We start from the raw sequence: 21,795 nt of genomic DNA, 5'->3' as shown, positions 1-21,795 counted from the left end.
TTCTTTGCTTTGTACATATCTTCTTCCATTCTGTGGGTTACCTTTTTACTCTCTTAATAAATCTTTTGACTAACGGAAAATTCTAATTTTTTTTTTTTCAATTTATGCCTACAGCACCTGGTCTTCCTAGGTGATCTCCCATCCAAGTACTAACCGGCCCAACCCTGCTTAGCTTCTGAGATCAAACATCGGGCTTGTTCAGGGTGGCATGGCCGTAGACCAGGGACTGTGGCTCCACTGGGGTGTGAACCCAGGACCTTCTGCGTGTAAAGTAGACGTGCTAACCGCTACACGGTGGAACCACGTCTGGAAAATTTTAATTTTAATGTAGTTCAATTCACTAAAAGTTTTTTCTGATTATTGATATGGGTTCAGTTTAAGAAGTGAGTCCCTTCCCTAAAGCCATGAAATCATTCCTATATATTTACTTAAATATAGAAGTTTTATTGGTTTGCCTTTAACATTTAACTTAGAGCTACAGTCCATATGGAATTAATTTTTTATGAGTATGTTTAGTTTGAGGGTGAAGGTTTTGTTCCTAGGTCAATATCCTGTTGTCTGTTACCACCCTTTAGTGAAAAGACCATTCTTTCCCACTGTTGTGCATTGCCACACTGATCATAAGTCAGGTGTCCATAAAGTAGGTGTCTCTTTCTGGGCCTTCTGTTCTGTTCTGTTGATCTTATAATCGTGCTAATATTCTATTCTTAACACCCAGTAGAGCAAATCTTTCAATCTTGTTTTTCTTCTTAAAGATTACCTTTTTGGTCATTTCTGGTTGTTTTATGTTTCAATATAAATATTTTCTATTCAATTTGTTGTTTGATTTTTAACTTTATTGCATTGTGGTTAGAGAACATACTCTGTGATTTCAGTCCTTTAAAGTTTGTTGAGACTTGCTCTCTGTGTCTCATCATGTGGTCAGTTTTTTAAAATGTTCTGGTCTTCACGAAAAGCATACCTCTCCAAATAAAGATAATCTTTTTTTCTTATGAGATATTCTTTGTGAAAGTAGAAAAATAAAAGGAAACCCCCATCACCAACTATAGAATTGTCCACAACATTTAGGAATGTGCGCTTAAGGGCCAAGAAAAATGCCAAAAGTTTACCAGACTGTCTTGAGAGCAGGGTTCATAGCTGATCCCTGGCAGAGTACTGCACACAATTCAAGCTCGATCAATGTGTGCTTATTTTTTGTGCTTATGTGTGTGCTCACATATCAAACGCATGCGAGTTAGTATTACTCAACACACAAATTTTTTTCCTTTGCCTTGAATGCACCCAGCCGTTAGCTAACAACTCCCAGAAAAGGATGTTGTAAAACTTTAGAAACATTTGCTTTCAGGATCTGCCAGAGCATCTTTTGGAGATCGAAAGGCGGAACTTTCCAGTTCATTCCATCATGGACCCAACTATGATGTATATAACCCATTCTATATGTATCAGCACTTTTCACCAGATTTGATTCGGCGCTTTCCTCCTCGTTCAGAAGTGACAAGACTGTATGGATCGGGTCTGAAAATAATTTTTTTTTTTCCTCTTTGTGGTGTTCTTTTAACAAATGTAGAAATCAAATGAAATCTAAGACCCTGGAAAAACTGATTCTTATTCCAAAAAACAATTTAAAATTTAAGAGAAAAGCAGGCTTCAGAAGTGATGTGATAAACATCATGACTTCTTCATGGTATTATATCTAATATACAATAATTGAAAGATTAATAAGTTGTGTTTAGTAGTTCCAAATTCCATTGTATTTTTCCTTTTTTGAAAGTTTTATTTACAGACTATTTTGTAGGTATTTTACATATCATTTATCCATTCATAAATTCTACAACAGGTATTTACTAGCTTTTTCCTTTTCTGCTCTATTCAGTGAAAATGATGAATTTAGAAACTCACGATATGATTAGAGATGTAAGCGAAGAAAATAGAAAATGGCTAAATGATTTTAGAACTTTCTTAGTTTCATATTTGAGACTGCATCAGTTGTAGTCTATCTCGTACGTATCTGATTCACAAACTTCTCAGTTTTCAAGTCTTTTATATATACAGCTATTTCAACCCCGAATTCAGGGTGAGGTACTAAAAGTAAAGCAGAAATATTTATTTAAATACTTATATACGAGCGCATAGAATTCAGTATTGATTTTTTTTTTATAAGTGCTCATAAAATAGTTGAATTCATTTAGCACAGAGGACTTACATCCTCTTAGATTATTCTTCTGGGATGAAGAATTGGGGAATGTAAGCAAAAAGAATGAATTTTCCCTGCTCAATATTTGATGTGGATGTGAAAATGTATTGTTTGATTTATGTTGGTTTCCGTTTCAGACAAAAGTAAAATAATTGGAAAAAAATTTTTTACCTTCAGTAGAAGGCTTTATCTCTTAAGTAGATTTGCATATAATATTGATGATGCATTCCTAAAAAGATGTAGTTCATTTTAAGTAGAATTCCAGTGTTTCTTCTTCGCCATAAAAATAAGTCATTTTCTCATATACCTTTGTAGTTTGTGATTTAAGGACCAGCAAACTCGCTGGTTCCCCTGGACTGAGTAGGTCTATGTTTGATCTTACAAGTTCGTCTCAGCGGTTCATCCAGGTAAAATATTTATATAAATTTAATTATATTCAACAATTTATTTTCAAGCTAAAAATTCAGAAATGTGTGAATTACGTTAGGAACAACATGTGTATCTTTTGTAGTTGTATCTATTCTAATATCTGAAGAATAAACACTTGGCATTTCCCATGTGCATTTTTTTAGGAAGCTTTCAACTGAATACTAAAAGGCAGTAGTTTTTCTTTTGTTTATTTTTTTTATGAGTCTTACATCTTCAGTTGGTGTATACTCAGACAATTGGAATTTAAAATGGTATATAGTTAAAAGTAGTTATTGATTTAACTTTTCTTACTGAACATAACTACCTAGTTAGTAAAAATTAGTGTTTCTATTGAGATATAGGACTTAAGTTATTCATTAATATAGCACAGTGTCCTTTGTTAGAAATAGAGTTGAGAATTTTTGATATTTAAAAAATATTTCTTTTTTTAAACAAGTAATTATTAAAAAATTAGAAAGTAGACTTAAGCAAACTGAAAAGACAGATCACCTCAATTCCTATAACTGAGAGTAAAAGCACCATGAAAATATCATTTATATATACCTGTGGGCTTTTTTAAGGTGAATATATATACACATATATTTTATTAAAATGGAAGTGTTTTCTAAATAATCCTAATAATTTTCAGTTGAGTTCATTGTTTGTAGACTTAATTTTTCATAGCACAAGTTCTTTAACATGCATAAAATTGTGTGGAGAGCTTGTTAAAACACAGATTGTGAGGCCTCACCACCAGAACTTGTGATTCAGTAGCTCTGCAGTGGAGCCTGAGTTTGTATTTCTAACAGTTTCCCAGATGATGCTGATACTCCTGGTCCAGAGGGACCACGCTTTGATAACTGCTGCTTTACAGGTTTTAGGTAATATGGCACTTCCAAATTTATTCTGATTTTTGTTGGTACTTTCAAGTATGAAACATAAGCAGTGATTTCTTCCCCCTTATTACAAAAGCAAACCAAAACCAGCAAAGGCTTTCCCATGTGTTATCTAGTAAATTTAAGATTTTTCTGATAACATACACAAAAGTCTTTTTTTCTTCTTTTCTTTCTAAAAATGGAAAATTCTGATGAGTAACACTGTCAAATGGTTAGCGTGCAGTTTGATACTAGGGTAGGTATTATTTCTGAATCCTTAAAGTTTGATATACAGTTTTTGGCTAAAGAAGAATTTTATTTGTAGAGACAAGATTCATTGTCCAGTATGCCCAGTAGTTCGTCGTCGAGGAAAAATTCTCAAGGGAGCAACAGAAGCCTAGGTAAGGAATAAAGTATCCCATTTTTTAAAATATATATTCTTAACGAAATTATTTCTACTCTAGTAATGTGAAGTTATATGGTAAGGTAAAAATACTCTAGATAACTGTGTTATCTGCATGTGAATGCATAGATCAGATGGTTTGTTTTTTAGTGTTCAGTAATGAATACATCTTTTTAAAAAATGAGGCAATTAAATATCTTTTGGTTTTTGTTTTAAATTATATTAGTGAAGGAACTTCCTGAAGCATACTGTATGAAGGTCATGTCAAGGTTATTTGGGAAACTTTTTCTTAGTTTTAACTTAAATCTCTCAGGGTATAATTAGGTTAGGTTTTTAAGCCATGTACTCTTTACAGTAGATCTTAACCCTAGCACTTCCATAAAACATTGAAGTGTGATTTTTGTCTTATTAAATTGGCAACTTTAAAAAATAATTGTAGCATTTCTCAGCTGTGCCTTTAAAACTGGATGGTGTCAAAGCTTAATTGGGTCAGAAGGATTGCATAGCATCTCAATCGTCTTTGTCCTTTTATAATTCAGATACTATTACTCTATCAGGAGATGAAAGAGATTTGGGGAGATTGAATGTGAAAGTGTTTTACAATTCTTCAGTAGAGCAGATCTGGATCACAGTTTTACAGGTAAGCAATTTTAATGAATACCAACTTTTCCTACAAAATTGAATTTTAGACATTATAAGCATCTGCTATTGTTTTCTTCTAGGGAAAGGGGTCATTACCTTGTTTAGAATTTAGGGTTCTATAGTATTTTGCAGAAAATAGTATTTAATAAAGAATCTAAAGAAAATAAATGTATAGGTATGATGGAAGTATGTTTGCTTTTAACCTCAAAGAAATTGATGTGATGTCTACAACATTAAATGTCAAATTATTTTATTTTATTTATTTTTTAACGTTAAATTATTTTAATGTGGATGAAACAAGAGGTCTCAGTAAACTAACGTTCACTTTTATGGTTTTTATCTAAAGTTGTTAAGTCAAGAAATACATAAAATATTGATATCGTCAGCATCCTTTGTAAACTTCAAACTGTATTCTTAATTTTTTTAGTGCCGAGATTTAAGTTGGCCTTCTAGTTATGGAGACGCTTCTACTGTTTCTATAAAAGGAATACTAACGTTGCCCAAACCAGTGCATTTCAAATCTTCAGTCAAAGAGGTCTCCAGTGTAAGTGGCTGTGTTTGCTTCATTTGAGTTTAAAAATTAAACATGTTATATATACTGTATTATTGGTGTGATTCTGTGGCTTAAGATGAAAAAGAAAGCGTAAGTGGTTGGGAGGCTCTCAGAAGCACAATTCTGACTACACGGATGAACAATTTCAATAAAAGAGAAAATATCTAAAATAGCAATGATTGCTCAGACATCTTGCCTTTTCAAAAGGCAAAAAGAAAAAAAAAAGAAAAGCTTCTTTTCAGAGAGATGCATTAAAGATGGAAAGATGGAAGTGTGTAACAAAGAATGGTCTAGTGTCAAGAAGCCCTGGTAAGCCAAGGTTTTGAAAATATTAGAACTTTTGAAAATAGTCTGGAAAACACGGACTTGCTGTGTGGGGTGGATGCTCATGAGAGAAGGTAGAACTTTATACTCATATTTTCTTTTTTCTTCTTTACTAAGGAGATCGATTTTCATATTGGAAAGAGTTGAACAAACAGCACCAAAAGAGAAATCATTAGACAAAGAATCGCTCCTTTAAAGAAATAATTCAAGTCTTTTAACGAGAGCAAGTTAGATTTTGGATCCTGAGAGAGCTTGTATGAGATTCTTGAACCACTCTTATTTATAATTGAAGAGTTGTGGTAAATAGCAGGAAAGATGCCCCAGATGGAAAACAACCTAATTTTTAAAAAGGGGAAAAGCTGTATTCTGGTACACTTGGTGTTGATATTGACCTGAATTCCTGACTACGTAATTAAAAGGATGATTTGGAAAATTAAAGGCAATATCTTGGATAAATTCTGGAAAAACAAATCATGGTCACTCTCATTTTTGTTTACATTAAAAAATATTTTTTATTGTTGTAAATTAAATCTACCTTTCCTAGATTATAAAATGTTATTTTTGTTTATTTCGTATTGGCATATCATCCTTTTTTCAGTCCTTTTATTTATATATTTTATATTTTCTTGGTGTTTTTTTTTTTTTTTTTAGACTATCGAATTTATGGAGACTTTTGTATTTGCTATTAAACTCCAAAGTCTACAGACTGTGAGGCTCGTATTTAAGATTCAAGCCCAGACTCCCAGGAAGAAGACCATTGGGGAGTGCTCACTGTCACTCAGAACCCTTAGCACTCAGGAGATGGATTATTCTTTGGATATAACACCACCTTCAAAAATTTCTGTAAGTGATGGTAGTATATGACTTTAAATGTATTTCATACTTTTAGAATTGTTTAGTGGATGAGTTTTGGTTTGTCGGAGTGTAACTGGAATACAGAGAGGGTCAGGAAGGCTCTCAAGAAGCAATATAATAGTAACGATAATAATGTCATTGCTTAATACTATTTTTAAAATAATTGATTAAAGGTTAATAGAGCCCCTTTTCTTTCTCCATTGGAAAATAACTTAGGGTTACTATCTCCTCTTATATTTTTATTAATGTTCCATACTTTAGGGGAAAATAACCCTGAAGTATGAATAATTTTAAAATTATAGTTAATTATTTTAAGTTTTTTTAGTAGCTGATAACTTAGGAAAAGCAGGAATCACAATCATAAAGTCCAAACTCAATCAACTATTGCCTTGAAATAGGTTAGGCAAGTTGTTTTAATAATGAGTAAGCTATATATATCTATCCATAAATTGGGTACAATGGAAGTTCTTAAAGCTGGTGTTTTTTGTAAAGAACTTGATTATCTATAGGGCTAATTTATTTTTGAGACCTGATATATGCTTCTCTCAACTAACCAGCTGAACACCGTCATTAAATTATTTAGAAATCCTTAATAATTATATAGTTTCTATGTCAGGATAACATATATAGAAATCATCCATAAGCTTTTGTAAGTTCAAACGTATATGTGATTTTAAATTTATATAGGATTTATATAAAATACAAGATATAACAATTTTATATTTTAAATATAAATATATATTTAAAAATAGTTAAGATGACTTGAAAAATATTTAAGATGACTCGAAATGGTTCTTCAACACGGCTCACATTAGAATCACCTAGGGAGCTTTAAAAAATACCCACACCTAAACTAGTTAAATCAGAATATTTCGGAGATGGGGCCAGAGGCATTCGTAGGTTTCAAAAGCTCCCCAAGTGGTTCTAATGTGTAGCCTGGCTCGAGAACCACTGAATTGAAGGGAAATTAGGGATTAAAAAATAAAAAACAAAGGATTACTATAATTGATCAAGAAGAATTGAAATTTCTGGATGCTTATTTCTTGTCTATTATTTTCTGTCTCCATCCCCGATGTGTGTTCTTTATAGCATCTGTTACCACTTAGAATTATTTAAGTTATTTGTTTAAAACAAAACACAACTAGATTTGAGCTTTCATCTGTTTTCTTCATATCTTGCTGTGCTCTTAGTAAGGGCCTGTTATATTCTTGGCATTGAATATTTATATGTAATAGATATGAAATTATAAATGATGAATGAAAGCATTCTAAATTAGATTATTTTCAGTTAAAATATAGCAAATTTGTTTTGTAACTGTGACAGGAGTTTGCCACTTGCATCTTTGAAACTAGCTTAGTAGACAATAATCTGCAGCCATATTTACAGAAGGCACAAATATACTATTCCAATGGATAATTCATATTAAAACTTTAGTAAGACTAGCAGAATATATCATAAGATAACTCAGTGAAGGTATTTTTGAAGGGAATTGAAACATTATAATCTTATCTGCCTCGGAGAATTATGGTTAAGTTTCTCCCAAATTATATTTCATATATGAGAGATCTTATAAACATTGGTATATGTGTTGTATGCCAGGTGCTAGGGATACAAATACTGATGGCCTGAAAGCAGAGATTTCAGGCTATGCCAGACAAGTGCATTTATGTTACTGAGTGTGACTGTTTCATATTGGCTAGAGCAAGAATAGAATGCTTTGTTTCCTGTGTTGATGAGGAAAATTGATGCTCTTACTGTGACATTGAAAGAGCCAGACTAATATGCCCATCCTCCTGACAACTATTTCCCCGTGAACAGCAGAACTTTCATGTAGAGCTAATGTTTTCCTCAGAGGAGAGTTCTTGACCTTGACAAATAGTATTTACTTGAGAACCCAAATTTCTGTATTGACTAATGCGGAAGAGACAAGATTTACCTGAAGGAATAGCTGACATTTATGAAGACTTACCAGACTTGGTCCTAAGTGACTGAGTGCTCACACCAAACTTATGAGCTTGCCACTCTTCTTATCTCCATGGGAAGACCAAGACGTGATTCCAGAGCCAGCTCCATTAACCCTCCTAGCCATTGCCCCCTGGAGAACATATTCTCAAGCATCAAGCATCAAGATTGTGGTTTTCTCTAACTATGCTTAACATCTCATTTTCAGCAATTCCAGGAAGGCCAATAAAGGTTTCTTTAAAAAATGATTCATCTTTCAGAGGCAGAGATCATATCTTTTATTTTCCACGGTTTTGTGCTCATTAAAGATGTACTTAATACATACCTGCTAATTGATTGGAACTTTAATTTTTTGGTTATTATGAGACTGAACACCACTTTGAACAGGTTTTTCATGAACTGAATTGATTTTCTGGAACATAATTAAATTTGTGAAACAATCTTGGCGAGTGAGAAATGGTAAACCCGTTGCCAAGTGCTGTTCTGTTTTATGAAAGTGAGCTCTTCAAGTGTATAACATTAAGAGAAGTTTTGCCACCTTTCGGTGTTTTCATAAGTGTTATTACGTTGTGGGTACAAAATCAATGAAAAAACGAACAATTTTAATCCACAGTTTTCTTTGTATTTTGTTAACGATAAGTGATTATTGTTTTTAAATAGCAAAGACAGCTTCATTGTTTTTAATCAGCAAAGGTTTTATTTTATATATGGCTTTCAAATTAGTTCATGTGAAAAGATTTATTAATCCATTATTATTATGATTAAAAACAAAAGCAGTATGTTCACTTATTAGAGTTCAGCTTTTGTTGCCAAAATAGACAAGTCTTGTCATCATTTTAGACTTTTCAAGGGAGAATCTAACCTCAGTACTTCAGTTTGTGCTTTTAAGTGATTCACTTTTCACTGTTTTTCTCTTGCTTTGGCATGACCTTGATTTGGCATGATCTTATGGCACAACCAATCTGAAATCACAGAATCATGTTTTAAGAAAATCCCCGAGGTTCAGTCAATGGCATGTGCATAGTGAGCCAAGAGCCGGTTATTGGGGAACACTGGGCAATTATCAAATGGGAGCCTCTTCATAACGTGCCGTGCAGCTGTGCTGGGGCTTCGTTGGAATGAGTATTAGCAGAGACTCCTGAGTCTGTCTGCAGGGACCCCTGTGAGCTCTGTAAACATTATGTCCTTGCTTTATTCCCATACTTACTCTTTTCAACATGTGAAGAGCGATGTTTTTGTGTTTGGACGACGTTCTGTTTCTTTTATTTTTCACTCCAAGGACCTTGGAATCCACCTAAGGAGGCTGGCCCGGGTTTCTGTTTCACAGACAAATTACCAACTTTATTATGCTCTTAGTCAGCGGTACTAAAGAGCACATTTTAACTGTCCCCCCTCCCTACATCTCCTTCATTTTATTGTCTGCCTCGGGTTTTCTTTGACTTTTTCCTGGTTCTTTACCGCCTCATCACTTTTGCTGGGTTCCTTCTCGCTGGCTCCCGTCTTTGGCTTCCTTGGCTTCGTTCCGTTCAGCATAGTCATGCAGGTCTCAGCCCACAAGTCTGTTCATTGAAGTCATCCTTTGTCTTCTGAATTTGGTAGCACTTACTCTCATTTCTCCTGTTAGAAAAAATAATAATGATTCTCATGTAATATTTTGAAATCATATTTCATACGTTCTCCGAAAAAGTAATTCAGATGACTACATTTAAGTCTTTTGAAAGTATGCTTGCTCTTTCGGTGTTAATTTCACTGACGTTTTCTCTGGTAAAACTGCTTAGGAATTTAATATGTTTTTAATTTGAATTGTCTTTTGGTTTTCCTGCATTTCGAAAGGTCAGTATGTAGCTGTAACTTGCATTTTGAGCATCCATGAAAGTGAGTACCTCATATTTACAGAATCCATGACGTTGATCTTCTCAAATCTTCTCTTACAGCGTATAGCTTTGTGTGTCAATAAAAAGTAGTGATTTTAAAATTTCTAATCTTAGCTCTTTATTTTTGAATTTTTTAAATATCCCAAAACTTATTCTTAATTACCACATGACACTTTTTTGATATGCAGGTTTGCCATGCAGAACTTGAATTGGGGACTTGTTTTCAAGCCATAAATAGCAGGATTCAGTTACAGATTCTTGAGGCACAATACCTTCCAAGCTCATCAACACCTCTGACTTTGAGTAAGTATATCAGTGGTTCAAAGTGGAATCTTGAGAAAATATTGGTAAAAGGTAGTTGTTTTTTTTTTCTATATTCCTTACAATGAAGATTAAAATCTTAGTTACATTTACTATTAACTTAAATACTTATCTTTTAACTTAAAATTATTTTATTGGATTTCAGATTTTGCTATTAATTCTACTTTAATCCACTTGTCTCTTGATTCTTATCCAATTGCGATTTTCCTGCATTTGAGGCTTTTTCTTATTTGCTCAATTAATATAGGTTGAGTGTCCAGAGGACTGTCAGATATGTCTCACCAGCCTAGATAATTTATCCTCTCTCTAGGTCTGTGCCCTTCATTGGATATTCTGCTACCACAGACACTTAATTTAAAAAAACAAAAATGTCAAACATAACCCTCGAAACGCTTTTCCCTCCTTGCCCTTTGGACATAAAGGCTTGTATAAGCCTAGGTCACAAGGCCACTCCTGGAGCTGGAGGTTTGAGGTCAGCCCTAAGGGGCTTAGGGTAGGGTAGGAGTACTCCTTTTTCCTACCAGAAGAAGAGAAACTATCTGGAGGCAGGCAAAAGCAATGGACTGCAACTAGAGAGACTGCAAATAAATACAACTGAGCGTTCAATTAAAGGAGCTAGAAATACAGCAAACACAAAGGAAAGCAGATGTAAGGAATTGAAGCCAAAGTTGAAGTTGATAAATATTGAGACGACAGCGAAAGACATAATCAGTAAAACCAAAAGCTGCTTCTTTGAAAAGAACATTAAAATAGACAAACCTATAGTAAGTTGGATCAAGCCAAAAAAAAAAAGGAAAATGAACAAGGAAGAGGATATAATTTTAAATTCAAAAGAGATTCAGTAATAACTAAGACCATACCATTTATAACTATACAAATTATTTGAACATCTATATAAATTAAATGATTTTTTTAAGGAAAAAATTACGGAAGTTTACCAGAAAAGAGTGAAAATCTGAATAAAACAATAACTATTTAAATGTAGTTAAAGAACTGCCTCTAATAAAAGCGCACTAGGCCAAAATAATTTTGCTGGCAGATTCTAGCAAACTTTCAAGAAACATATAGTTTCTATTCTATGTAGGCTGTTCTAAAGCATGAAAAAAGTCAAAAAAAAGTGACTTTATGAGGTTCGCATATTCTTGGTTATCAAAACAGAAGGGATAGTACACACACAAAAATTAGCTCTAGACGACCATCACTTATGTGGATAGATGGGAAAATCAAAGTAAGATATAAGCAAATAAAGTCCACCTTTACATTAAAAGAATAAATTACCAGAACTACAAGGGGTTAATTCTAGGAACCAAGAACGATGGTGAAAATCTATAGATGTAATTTATTACATTAACAGGTGTCTTCCTTTAATCGAAACTGCTAGTCAGGATTCCCAGTGATTTCTGTTTTGTGATCCTAATGCTCAGTCTCCATCCTCACTTTGCAGCTCCCTCCTTTCCGGAAGCTCCATTCTCCCTTTCTTGCTGCCCTGGCAGCCTCAGCTCTATCCTGCGATGCTCAAGTTAGATTGTACTTTCTGCTTGAGCTGTAGGCACTGTGTGTTAGAGTTTGGAGAATGCTTAGGTAGAAAGCCGTATAAACCTCCATTTCACCCAGTGCAGTTTCCATGTTTTAAGAGTTGAGAGTTGACTCTCCAGTTTCCTTCTGCTTTTGGTCAGTCTTAAACAGTTACATGTATATGTATATGTATATGTATATGTGTATGTGTATGTATGTGTATATATGTATATGCATATATATATGCATATGCATATGTATGTGATATGTATATGCATATGTATATGTAAATATATGTGTATATGTATACATACATATATTTTTTTCTTTCAGATTTTATACTTGATATCTATAGGAAAATTAGTTTGTATAAGCGATTATACCATTACTGAAAGCTCTACATTTCAAATTTATTTAAAGAATAGATTTCCTCTGGTGATCATATGTTTAACTTCTAGAGTCTCAAGAAAAGGATTTTACCTCTATAAAATTATGAAATAAATTTCCCCAGCCATCTAGAGAGTTGGGATCCCTCTGTTGTGTAATCTTTTGCAACGTGTACTCCTTTGCTGCTGACCGTTATTTGTGTCTACAATTCCAGCCTTTAAGGGCATTCAGGTTGGAGGAAGATTAAATTTATTTGGGGTTACAGTAGTTAATTTTAAATCATGATAAAAATGATCAAGTTTACTAGAAATGTTTTCTGTTAGGGCGAATAGCTCATCAGATCTTTAAAAGAGGCTTATTAGTATTTTTTACAGTAAACATATAGATACGTATCTTTATATGGTATTTTGGATAAAATTTTATATATCAAAGTTTCTTATTTTTTAGGTTTTTTTGTGAAGGTGGCCATGTTTAGCTCTGGAGAGTTAATTTATAAGAAGAAGACACGCTTACTGAAGGCTTCCAGTGGAAGAGTAAAGTGGGGAGAGACTATGGTTTTTCCACTTATACAGAATGAAAAGGAAATTATTTTTCTCATTAAGCTTTATAGTCGAAGCTCCGTAAGAAGAAAACACTTTGTGGGGCAGGTTAGTGGGGAGTTTTTATCTTGAATTCTTTCCTTGCACTTCCTGTGCATTTAAACAGTTGGTGAACAAAGAAAATAGAGGGTAAAATTGAAGTTAATGGGTAAAATTCTTCAGCATCATAAGCTAAAATTCAGTGTTGCCACTTGTCAGACGTTTTGCTTTAATACAAATAATTGGAGTCATCAGGCCCATCTTAAAATAAGTCTTTGTTTTTTAAATAATCTTTACATTTTTATTCGTAATAAGAATAAGTCTTTTTGGAGCTTTTCAACTTTAAAAACTATAAGAGTAGTTTTTCAGTCCTGCTGACTCATATCTTGTGAAGGGGGAACACTAAGTATTTAAATCGAATTTCTTAAAGATTCACACATCCAACTTTAATCTGTTTCATGTCTAATTTAATGTTTAACTCTGTCTGCTGTCAACTAAGTTATGTTAGATTTGAACTCATAGAAAACATCAGTTTTAACAGTAGTCGTGATAATGTTTAGATAGTTGATACTGGTTTCTAGATTAATCTCTTTAAAAATACTTAGTGATTTGCATAAGACAATATCACACTTGCCTGCTCGCTTTCTTTTCGTCATTTCTTTCTTTATTCTGAGTGCATTAGTGGTAGCTGTCATTTATCTTTTCTCTCCAGTACAATTATTTGACTCACATTTAAATTCCAAAATCTATATTATTGGTTTAAAAGCTTCTACTTGATGTTATTAGTAGTCTACATGAGATTCTCAAATTATATGTGAATTTTCAAAGATCGATATTAACTGGCTCACTTTACCTATAATATTTGTAAAAAATATTATAGTTTTTTCTTCATTTATTCTTATTCAAAAAGAGTTCAAACTCAAGAATTCCTATTACTAGCATACTTTCAAAGCCATGACACCTATGAAGTGAATTCAGTTAAAGTTTTCCTATATTGTCGAGTCTCAACCATCATGTATGAATGGAATAGGAGATGTACTTGACAGATTATTGTCGGGATAACTTTTTTGATCATTCTACTTTCTCGTTGAGATTCTAGTTAAGAATAATAATTCCGGAAAGCTTCTTGCTGGTCATCCATTCCCTATGGCCTCTCTGGTAGCCTTAGGAGCCACCATGGTGGAGCAGCCAAATGTTGATTAGGGTCTCCCATTCCTATGTCAACCGAAGCAGTCTCATGTTATCCGTTTTTATGTTGGCGTTGTTTGTAAGATTTTATTAGAAGAAAAAGTTCTTCAGAACAAGAAATTGAGGGAGAAAAGTTTAAAAACCATTGCGTGACCTGCTTTAATTACATTATTTAGAATTAGAAACTGAGTATCGAGAAGTTAACAGCAAAGTAACAGCATTTGTTATTGCTAGAACTGAGGTGAGAATTCAGGGTTTTTGATTCCTTGTCCACCTTACCTCTATGATATGTAACCATTGTGATATTTACATTTGCATAGTACTTTACAGTTTTCCCCAGTTCATTCACATCTATTTAAAGTTACATAAGTGATAGGTACTATGAAATTATTTACTGTGGATCAAGAATGACTATTAGATTTCCATTAAAATTACAGTTTTATTTAATGTGCAAGTTGCTGAAAAATACATATTCCTTACTAATCTAATTTAAAAATCATGATTATTCTGAGTTAATCTTTACAAAAATGTTTTTAAGTGATTGAGATCAATTTTAAGTTGAGCACCTAAATTTATTGAATAAGATAGGACACTAATAACTTTGGGGGAAATGATTTTGTAATATCTCATATTGAAATTTTAAATTGGATTGGATCATATAAAATAGTCTTCAGAGTGAATAAATAGGTTAAATGTTTTCACATTTAATTTTCAAATTAGAGAAACTTTTGGAAAAACAAGACCTTTAGTTGAAAATGTGTAAACCAAACTTCCGATTGTCTTTCATTAATAAGAGTGATTAACTGTTTGAACTCAGTTACCATTATCGTATAAAGTTAAATGGTTATACTGTTCCTTTACAGATTTGGATAAGTGAAGATAATAGTAACATTGAAGCAGCGAACCAGTGGAAAGAGACAATTACAAATCCAGAAAAGGTTGTTATCCAGTGGCACAAACTAAATCCATCTTGAAGACTTCACATATTCATTTGGTGAAGAACTTGACATTCTTTTAGAAGACTTATGATTTCAGCTTTCTACAATGAGAATAGACAAATCATTATATGTGTGAATTCATTTGTGGAGGTCACAATTATGGTATATGACAGATCTGATAGAAAATTAAACTTAATAAAGAAAATGGTAATGAATTATATCAGGTATCCAAAGTAAAGAAAATGTTTTAAAACTGTGCCAAAATAGGCAATAAAGTAAAAGGGTAGTATTGTTAGGGCAACTGAATAAATTATAAAATCAATAAGACTATCAACCATCGATAATTACTGCCGTATTATGTTAATAGGGTTATTTTTTTAAGCTTTACCTAGATATTCAAAATCTAGTATATCAAGTGTCTGTTAGTACTATTAGACATTTAGAAGACTTTACCACTGTCTCAGCGCTAGTCATTATTGATTATATCTTGACTTCACTACTTCTTGCTAAGTCTTTCTTTCAGAAAGCAAAAATGAATTGAACCACTTCAACTCCTATATTTGGGGAAAGTTCGTGCCCTGTGTTTATCATTTCTCCCCCAGAAAGTATCACATTGCCAGTTTGTAAGCCGTTTATGTCCAAGAAACTTTAGATATAGAAAACTACATTTTGGCAAGAAAAATGAAAACACCAGAGGTTGACATTTGATTGGAAATCCAGTATACACACATTTAATTATATATTCTATATATTTTTTCTCTCTCAGATAATTTACTCTTTATTTTATTTGGAGTCAAAATAAGATTATCATTCCTGTGACCCATCCTGATTAGCAGAATTAAATGAGTATAAATAGCAAATTCAGTATTTTGTGATAATCACTTCCTTGTTTTTAGTTTTTCAAATGTAAATTACTTATTCTGTAATTCACAGTGTTAGACTATTTTCCTATTTTTAAAAAGTAGCCATACATGATAACACTATGTAGCAAATATTTTCTATTGCAGTTTCTCTCAGGTACTCATTAAAACTCAGTAGGTGGGAGTAATTGTAGTTTAGTTGGCCATATAAGCTGTAGCCAAGAAGAACAGCTGTTTGGAGAAATAAATAAGGCCATCCTTGATCTGGGAAAATTTGACTTTATTTTTGCTCTGTGTTCATGGTCTTCTGTTTTCCTTTCTTTCTTACCCCACACCTTCCAGGAGGTAGGTGGTTTAGGCCAGAGGTGTACTTTGCTATAGGTTAAGCATCCCTCTATTCCAGTTCTTATGTTCTGTATGTCTTATTAAGATTTAACAAAATAAACACTTAATTCCCCTTTTTTTAGGTATTACCTACCTCCTCAAGCTTTAAAATGTACATCTTTACATGCCCTTTGCTTCTAGAGTTTATGGTGTTGACAGGTGCTTTCTGTGCATTTTGAAATAATTTTTTTTAGATTGGTGAAAATTTACATATTGGTCAGTATTCATATGGACTTTTAAGAGAAATCACCTTGTATGGTAGTTGAATCTTTGAGACAAAAGGCAACGATTTAAAAATTTTTTTTAAATAGATTTTATTTTTTAGACCAGTTTTAGGTTCACAGCACAATTGAGAGGCAGGTACAGAGAATTCCCATATACCACCTCCTCTACTATTAGCATCTGACACCAGAGGGATGTTTGTTAAAATCAAGGAACCTACATTGACACATCATTATCACTCAAAGTCCATGGTTGACTTTTAGTGTTGTGCATTTTATGAGTTTGACAGGCACATAATGACATGTATTCACCACGATAGTATCATACAAAGTATTTTCACTGCTCTAAAAATCCTCTGCAAATGCAACTATTTTAATAGCCACCAAAGAAAGAAGTGTATTGGCTTTTAGAAAAAAAAAAACAGACTTTATTGTTTTAAGAAATCTAGAATTTCATTTGAGCAGTTTTTTGTGTTCTGTTAATGCTTTCAATTCCTAAATTTATTATATATAGTTATGTATTTAACTCAATTTTTCATTATTTAATTTTCAATATTTTACAATATGTATATAATTTGAGGGAAAGCTATGACTTCGTAGTTTCTTGTATGTTTTAAGAATTCTAGATAAATGAAACAATGAAAAGAAAACCTTTTCATTTAAAATTTCTTTCAGTTAGAGAAGTATCGATACAACTAAGATCCCAAATATTTTAATTAGTGTTTATTTAAGCCTTTTCCAGGTAAGGAGGTACCAAATAGAGATAATATTCTGATTGTTTCTTTGAAGCTTTATGTGGAAATATAAAAAGAAACACACTCTTCTGTTAATAGTTTCTCATATTATGAGAAAAGCATTAGAAGCTAGTAATAAAAAATGAGATACTATGCAAAAATCACTTCTGTTTGTATTTGCTTAGGCATTTCTTGACCTTTGCTTACTTATAACAAGGAGAAGGGAACCAAAATGATGCTCAGTGACCAGAGAAAGTCATGGAAATGTTCACAGTGATAGCTAATAGTTGACAATGCCATTCTCTAACAGTGTATTTACTTATAAGATTTCACATTGATAACAAATAGCTGCCGTCTATGTCAAGACGTAGCATCACTAGATGGCTTTCATTTAGTTTTGCATAATTTTTTTTTAGCATAACTCTTGGAGAAATTAACCACAAAAGTGTATTAGTTCCAGCTCTTATCAGACTGTTAAGAAGGAACAAGTGGGATTTTGAACATATGTTATATAATTGTGGTCTGAAATAAGCTAAACTGAACTTTTGTTTGAATACAGTTATGTGAATTTCTCTGATACTAACGTACTGAAACTATATTGCCTAGCAAAAATTCCATTGTTTGCTTAATCAGATAATTGTCTGTTTATGAAGGATTTCAGAAATTTGCAGTTAATTTCAGCTTTTTTATATGATAGCAGTTATGAATATTTAAAGATACACATCTCTTCTCGCTGTGTTATCAGTCTGGGCAATCTCATCTATTCCCGTGGCTTCAAATGCTGTCTACTGGCCAAAGGCTGTCAAATTTATATCTCTACCCAAATCTTGTTAATGAGCTCCACTATCATTTGGCTCATGTAGACATCTTTCCTTGAACATAATCCCAAACCAAACTTTTGATTTCCCATTCCAAATCCAGTCATTACTGTTCCCCATCGAAGTGAAAGGAACTGTCATCTACCTGGTCGGTCACCCCAAAAACCTAGGCAACACCTTGGAGCTCCTCTGTCTCTCTCATCTCATAACTTGATCGTTCTATTCAGAAATGCACATCCTAAGTAGACCCGGAGTCCACCTACGGCTCCACTGTAACTTCTCTAACTGAAGACAGCATCATTGCCCACCTGTAGTACTGTTTCCTCCCTATAATTGGTCTTCCTGCCCCCTCTTCCTTCCCTCTAATTTAGTCTCTACCTTATAGCCTGAGTGATATTTTTAAAATACAAATATGATCGACACTCCTTAGTTCCCACTGTTCTTGGTGTGAGGTCCAAAATCCTGAACACAGTATACAAGGCCCTGCACAGCTTGAGCTCTGCTTTCCATTCCAGCCTCATCTTGAACCCTTCCCACTGGTCAGTTTTCAGTTCTCACAGGACAATACACAGCTGGCTTCCTCGGGACCTTTACGCAAGTCGTTTCATCTGTGTGGAATACTTTTCACTCTTTTCTTTGCTAAATCCTACCCTTTTTTTTCAGTTGCTAACCTAAATGTCCCTCAGAATAGTGTTATTTTATATCTTAGGTATTGTTAGATCCTATTTTCATATATGATTTTCCTTTATAGCTTTTATCATAATTGTGATTAAATAATTACATAACTTTTATCTAATGTTTCTTCTGCACTGCAATTTTCATGAGAGCTGGGTCGTGTTTATTGCTGCATTCCTGAGGCTAGCACAGTACCTGGCATGTAAGAGGTACATGGTAAATATTTGTGTATTCATTTAACCGATAGGTAGTGTTTTTGGGTGTTAAGGATATAGCAGTGAATAAACAAAGAAATTAATGAACATGTTGAGTCACGCTTTATTGCTCAGTAAAGTGGTAATTGAAGGCCAATATCTTGTTGAGAGAGATAATGCTGGATTATACATTAGTACATTTACTTGTAAAATTAATTTATGTATTTCTTAAAGAGAAATATGATAGACTCATACTATGAGGTATGGTCTAGGAAAAATACGCCTATAATAATAAAGCCTAGGAAAAAAATAATTTCTTAACTTCTGGGCAGTGTTTTTAACACATAATGCTAACACATAATCTATTTCGTAGATTGCTAAACACATAATGCTAACATAATCTATTTCATAGATTGCTAAAATATTTGTCAGATTTTAACTTATTGTTGCATGTCAACAGCTTAATATTATATCATTACCAAGTACAAAAGTTGTATTAATTTATTTAAAACATTTCTTTGTTTTTCAGGGAACCAGGTAAATTTGATTCCTGTATAAAATTGGAAGCATATTTTATGTCCAACTTTGAAAATTTCATATAAGATGTAAATAACCTATTTAAGTTATTTAGCAGCCTAAACAGGATTCATAAGACTTCTGCAGAAAAAAAGATGAGTAGCAGATTGCTTAGTTGACAGTTCTATCTGGAAGGATAGAGTGAGAATTTTGGAGACCTTTTCTGACAGAATTTAAGAAAGGGATTCAGGGAAGAGGCTATAGGAGAAGCTAGCCTAACCCCACATACATCTCAGTACTAAGGACGAGTCCTCGCAGATAATGTCTAGAGATAAGGAAGGTGGAGAGGATTGATGAGTAATGTTTCTTGACTCATCATGAAAAAGGAACCCTGGGAAGAGGAAGAGATGGGAAGCCAGAAAGAAGAGAGGCTTGTAAGAGGAAGAAAAGCTTATGGAGAACAGTTAAGGATGGAAAAGTAGCAAGGTAAGGATGCAGCCGTGTAGTGAACTCTAAGTGAGTTGCCTAATGCTGTATGCTTTTTCTTTTTTCATATGTCACCTTGTGATAATTCAGATTTCCTTCAGAAGAATGTATACAAAATTCTTATACTATTCTTCCTTTTCCTTTCCTCCATCCTTCCTCCATCCCCTCCTTCCCCGCTCTCTCCCCCTTCCCTGCTGTTTACCAAAACTCATGCTGAAGTTTGGCTTTCTTCATAGAAAATCTGAAAACTCATTTGGTCTATGATAATAAAATCACTGACCATGTCTGGAAAAAGACCTGAAGAGTTTTCTAGTATAAATGCCCATCTACCTAGAACATAGGGATATTTTTGAACAAATATTTATTGAATAGCCACTATGTATCTCATTTTAGGTGCGGGGAATACACCTAATAAGTAAAAACTTTGCCCTTATAGAGTTTCTGTTACAGTGAATATATCAGAACACACAATATTTCCTAATACAAGTTGATGGATTTCATGCAATGAATGAGCAAATAGAAAATCAGAAAATCTTTTCCTGGTCTTTCCTTCTGTGTGACTGTTTCGTATACTAATTGTCATCGTTTAGTTTGCTGCTATCCTAGTTTCCTTCAGATGCTCATGTTTGTAATATATTGATGAGTTATTATCTAGGGTATTGTTTTTTTTCTTTTAAAGATGTTATTTTCCTTGAACTACTGAGCTAAAACAATCACCTTTTGAAAAGAACCACTTCAGAATTCTAAACCTAGGGAAGTGTTATAATTATTTTAAGAACAACCCACTTGTAAATTAGTTTTTATCAGGCTTTAAAAGGCGGTAGAGATGAAATTGATTCTCTAAATGTAAATTTGTTTTTATTGACTTTAGACAAAAAAGGCAATGGACATCTTTGTATTGTAGTGGATTATTTTTAGAGTGCTTGGGAAGACCAAAGAGAAAATATGTTCAATTTCTGCATTTACTTTCTTTGTGTGTGTGTGAATTCACATTTACTCTCCTCAGTGTAGTCACATACGTTAAACCTTTTCTCTCTTTTTAAGGCTGGAAGAAAAAGGAAAGGAAGGCAAAAGGCATCAGAAACATTTTCTTAAAATGTTAAAGCTAGATTATTTATTAACTGAGTACAGTTTATTTCTCTGGGATACTGAAAAAGTACTCGAGTCTTTTCTAAAAACATTTATTTTTTCTTAAAGATATCCTTTTTTTTTTCGAAGCATATGGGCAAGACAGAAGGAAGGGTGGGCTAAAGATAGTAGGCTTTTGCAGGGAAAGAAAGTCACATTGAAAGGTAGGATTTGGCTAACAGTGTGTGTGTGTGAGTGTGTGCACGCTCGCGTGTGTCCATGCACGCAACACACATGTCCTTTATCTTGTAGAATTAGAAAAAATAGCATCTGTTTTCTTGAAAATGAGGGAGAGTAAATGATTCCAACAGGGCTGGAAGAGTGATAGAAACATTATGACAGATTTGATCACAGTCAAGTTTCTTTTCCCAGTCTAAAAAAAACTAACCTTGAGAAATAAGGGAAAAGTTTTCCCTTTCCTAGTCCAAAAGAAAGTAACAAAACAGGAAAAATGTTTGGATTGATGGCTTTGTACTTTCGGGTTAGAGTATATCCTTCTATTGGGCAGGAATTGCTCATTGTGTCTAGGACTCTATTTCTGCTCAGTAAGTGACAGTGAGTACTCTAGGGGTTTCTATTCCTGGTTCCTTCTTGAGAGCTGAGAGAATTAAGAAAAAACTTTCCCCAAATATTATCTGGGTATATGAAAACAAGATAATAGTTTTTAATAGTTTTTGACTTTTTTTCTTCTACAGCATACCTGAGAGTTATGACACGTTCATCACTAACACTGTGTCTGTTACAGTGGCAATAATTTGTACC

General features: G+C 33.3%; 1 protein-coding gene and 1 pseudogene across 3 annotated transcripts in view; one reads left to right on the top strand and one right to left on the bottom strand.

Moving 5' to 3' along the window:
- TC2N (tandem C2 domains, nuclear) overlaps window positions 1-17,793 on the top strand; it is a 35,809-nt gene extending 18,016 nt beyond the window's left edge. Inside the window, exons 4-12 of one of the 3 annotated variants that reach the window (XM_025042030.1) lie at window positions 1,346-1,513; window positions 2,510-2,601; window positions 3,803-3,878; window positions 4,438-4,520; window positions 4,950-5,066; window positions 6,051-6,242; window positions 10,279-10,393; window positions 12,746-12,960; window positions 14,943-17,793. In XM_025042030.1, coding sequence (XP_024897798.1) covers window positions 1,346-1,513; window positions 2,510-2,601; window positions 3,803-3,878; window positions 4,438-4,520; window positions 4,950-5,066; window positions 6,051-6,242; window positions 10,279-10,393; window positions 12,746-12,960; window positions 14,943-15,053 — 1,169 coding nt within the window. In that variant the 3' untranslated portion in view covers window positions 15,054-17,793. Of the gene's footprint in view, window positions 1-1,345; window positions 1,514-2,509; window positions 2,602-3,802; window positions 3,879-4,419; window positions 4,521-4,949; window positions 5,067-6,050; window positions 6,243-10,278; window positions 10,394-12,745; window positions 12,961-14,942 lie in introns of all 3 variants that reach the window. The other 2 variants (XM_025042028.1, XM_025042029.1) reach the window with 2 other exon arrangements.
- Window positions 106-220, bottom strand: LOC112473853 (annotated as a pseudogene).
- Window positions 17,794-21,795: the final 4,002 nt, after the last annotated feature.

This window comes from Pteropus alecto, unplaced genomic scaffold, assembly GCF_000325575.1.
Source record: "Pteropus alecto unplaced genomic scaffold, ASM32557v1 scaffold8, whole genome shotgun sequence".
NCBI lineage: Eukaryota > Metazoa > Chordata > Mammalia > Chiroptera > Pteropodidae > Pteropus > Pteropus alecto.
The sequence above is the reverse complement of the archived record's forward strand: the minus strand, read 5'-3'. Positions and strand labels throughout refer to the sequence as shown.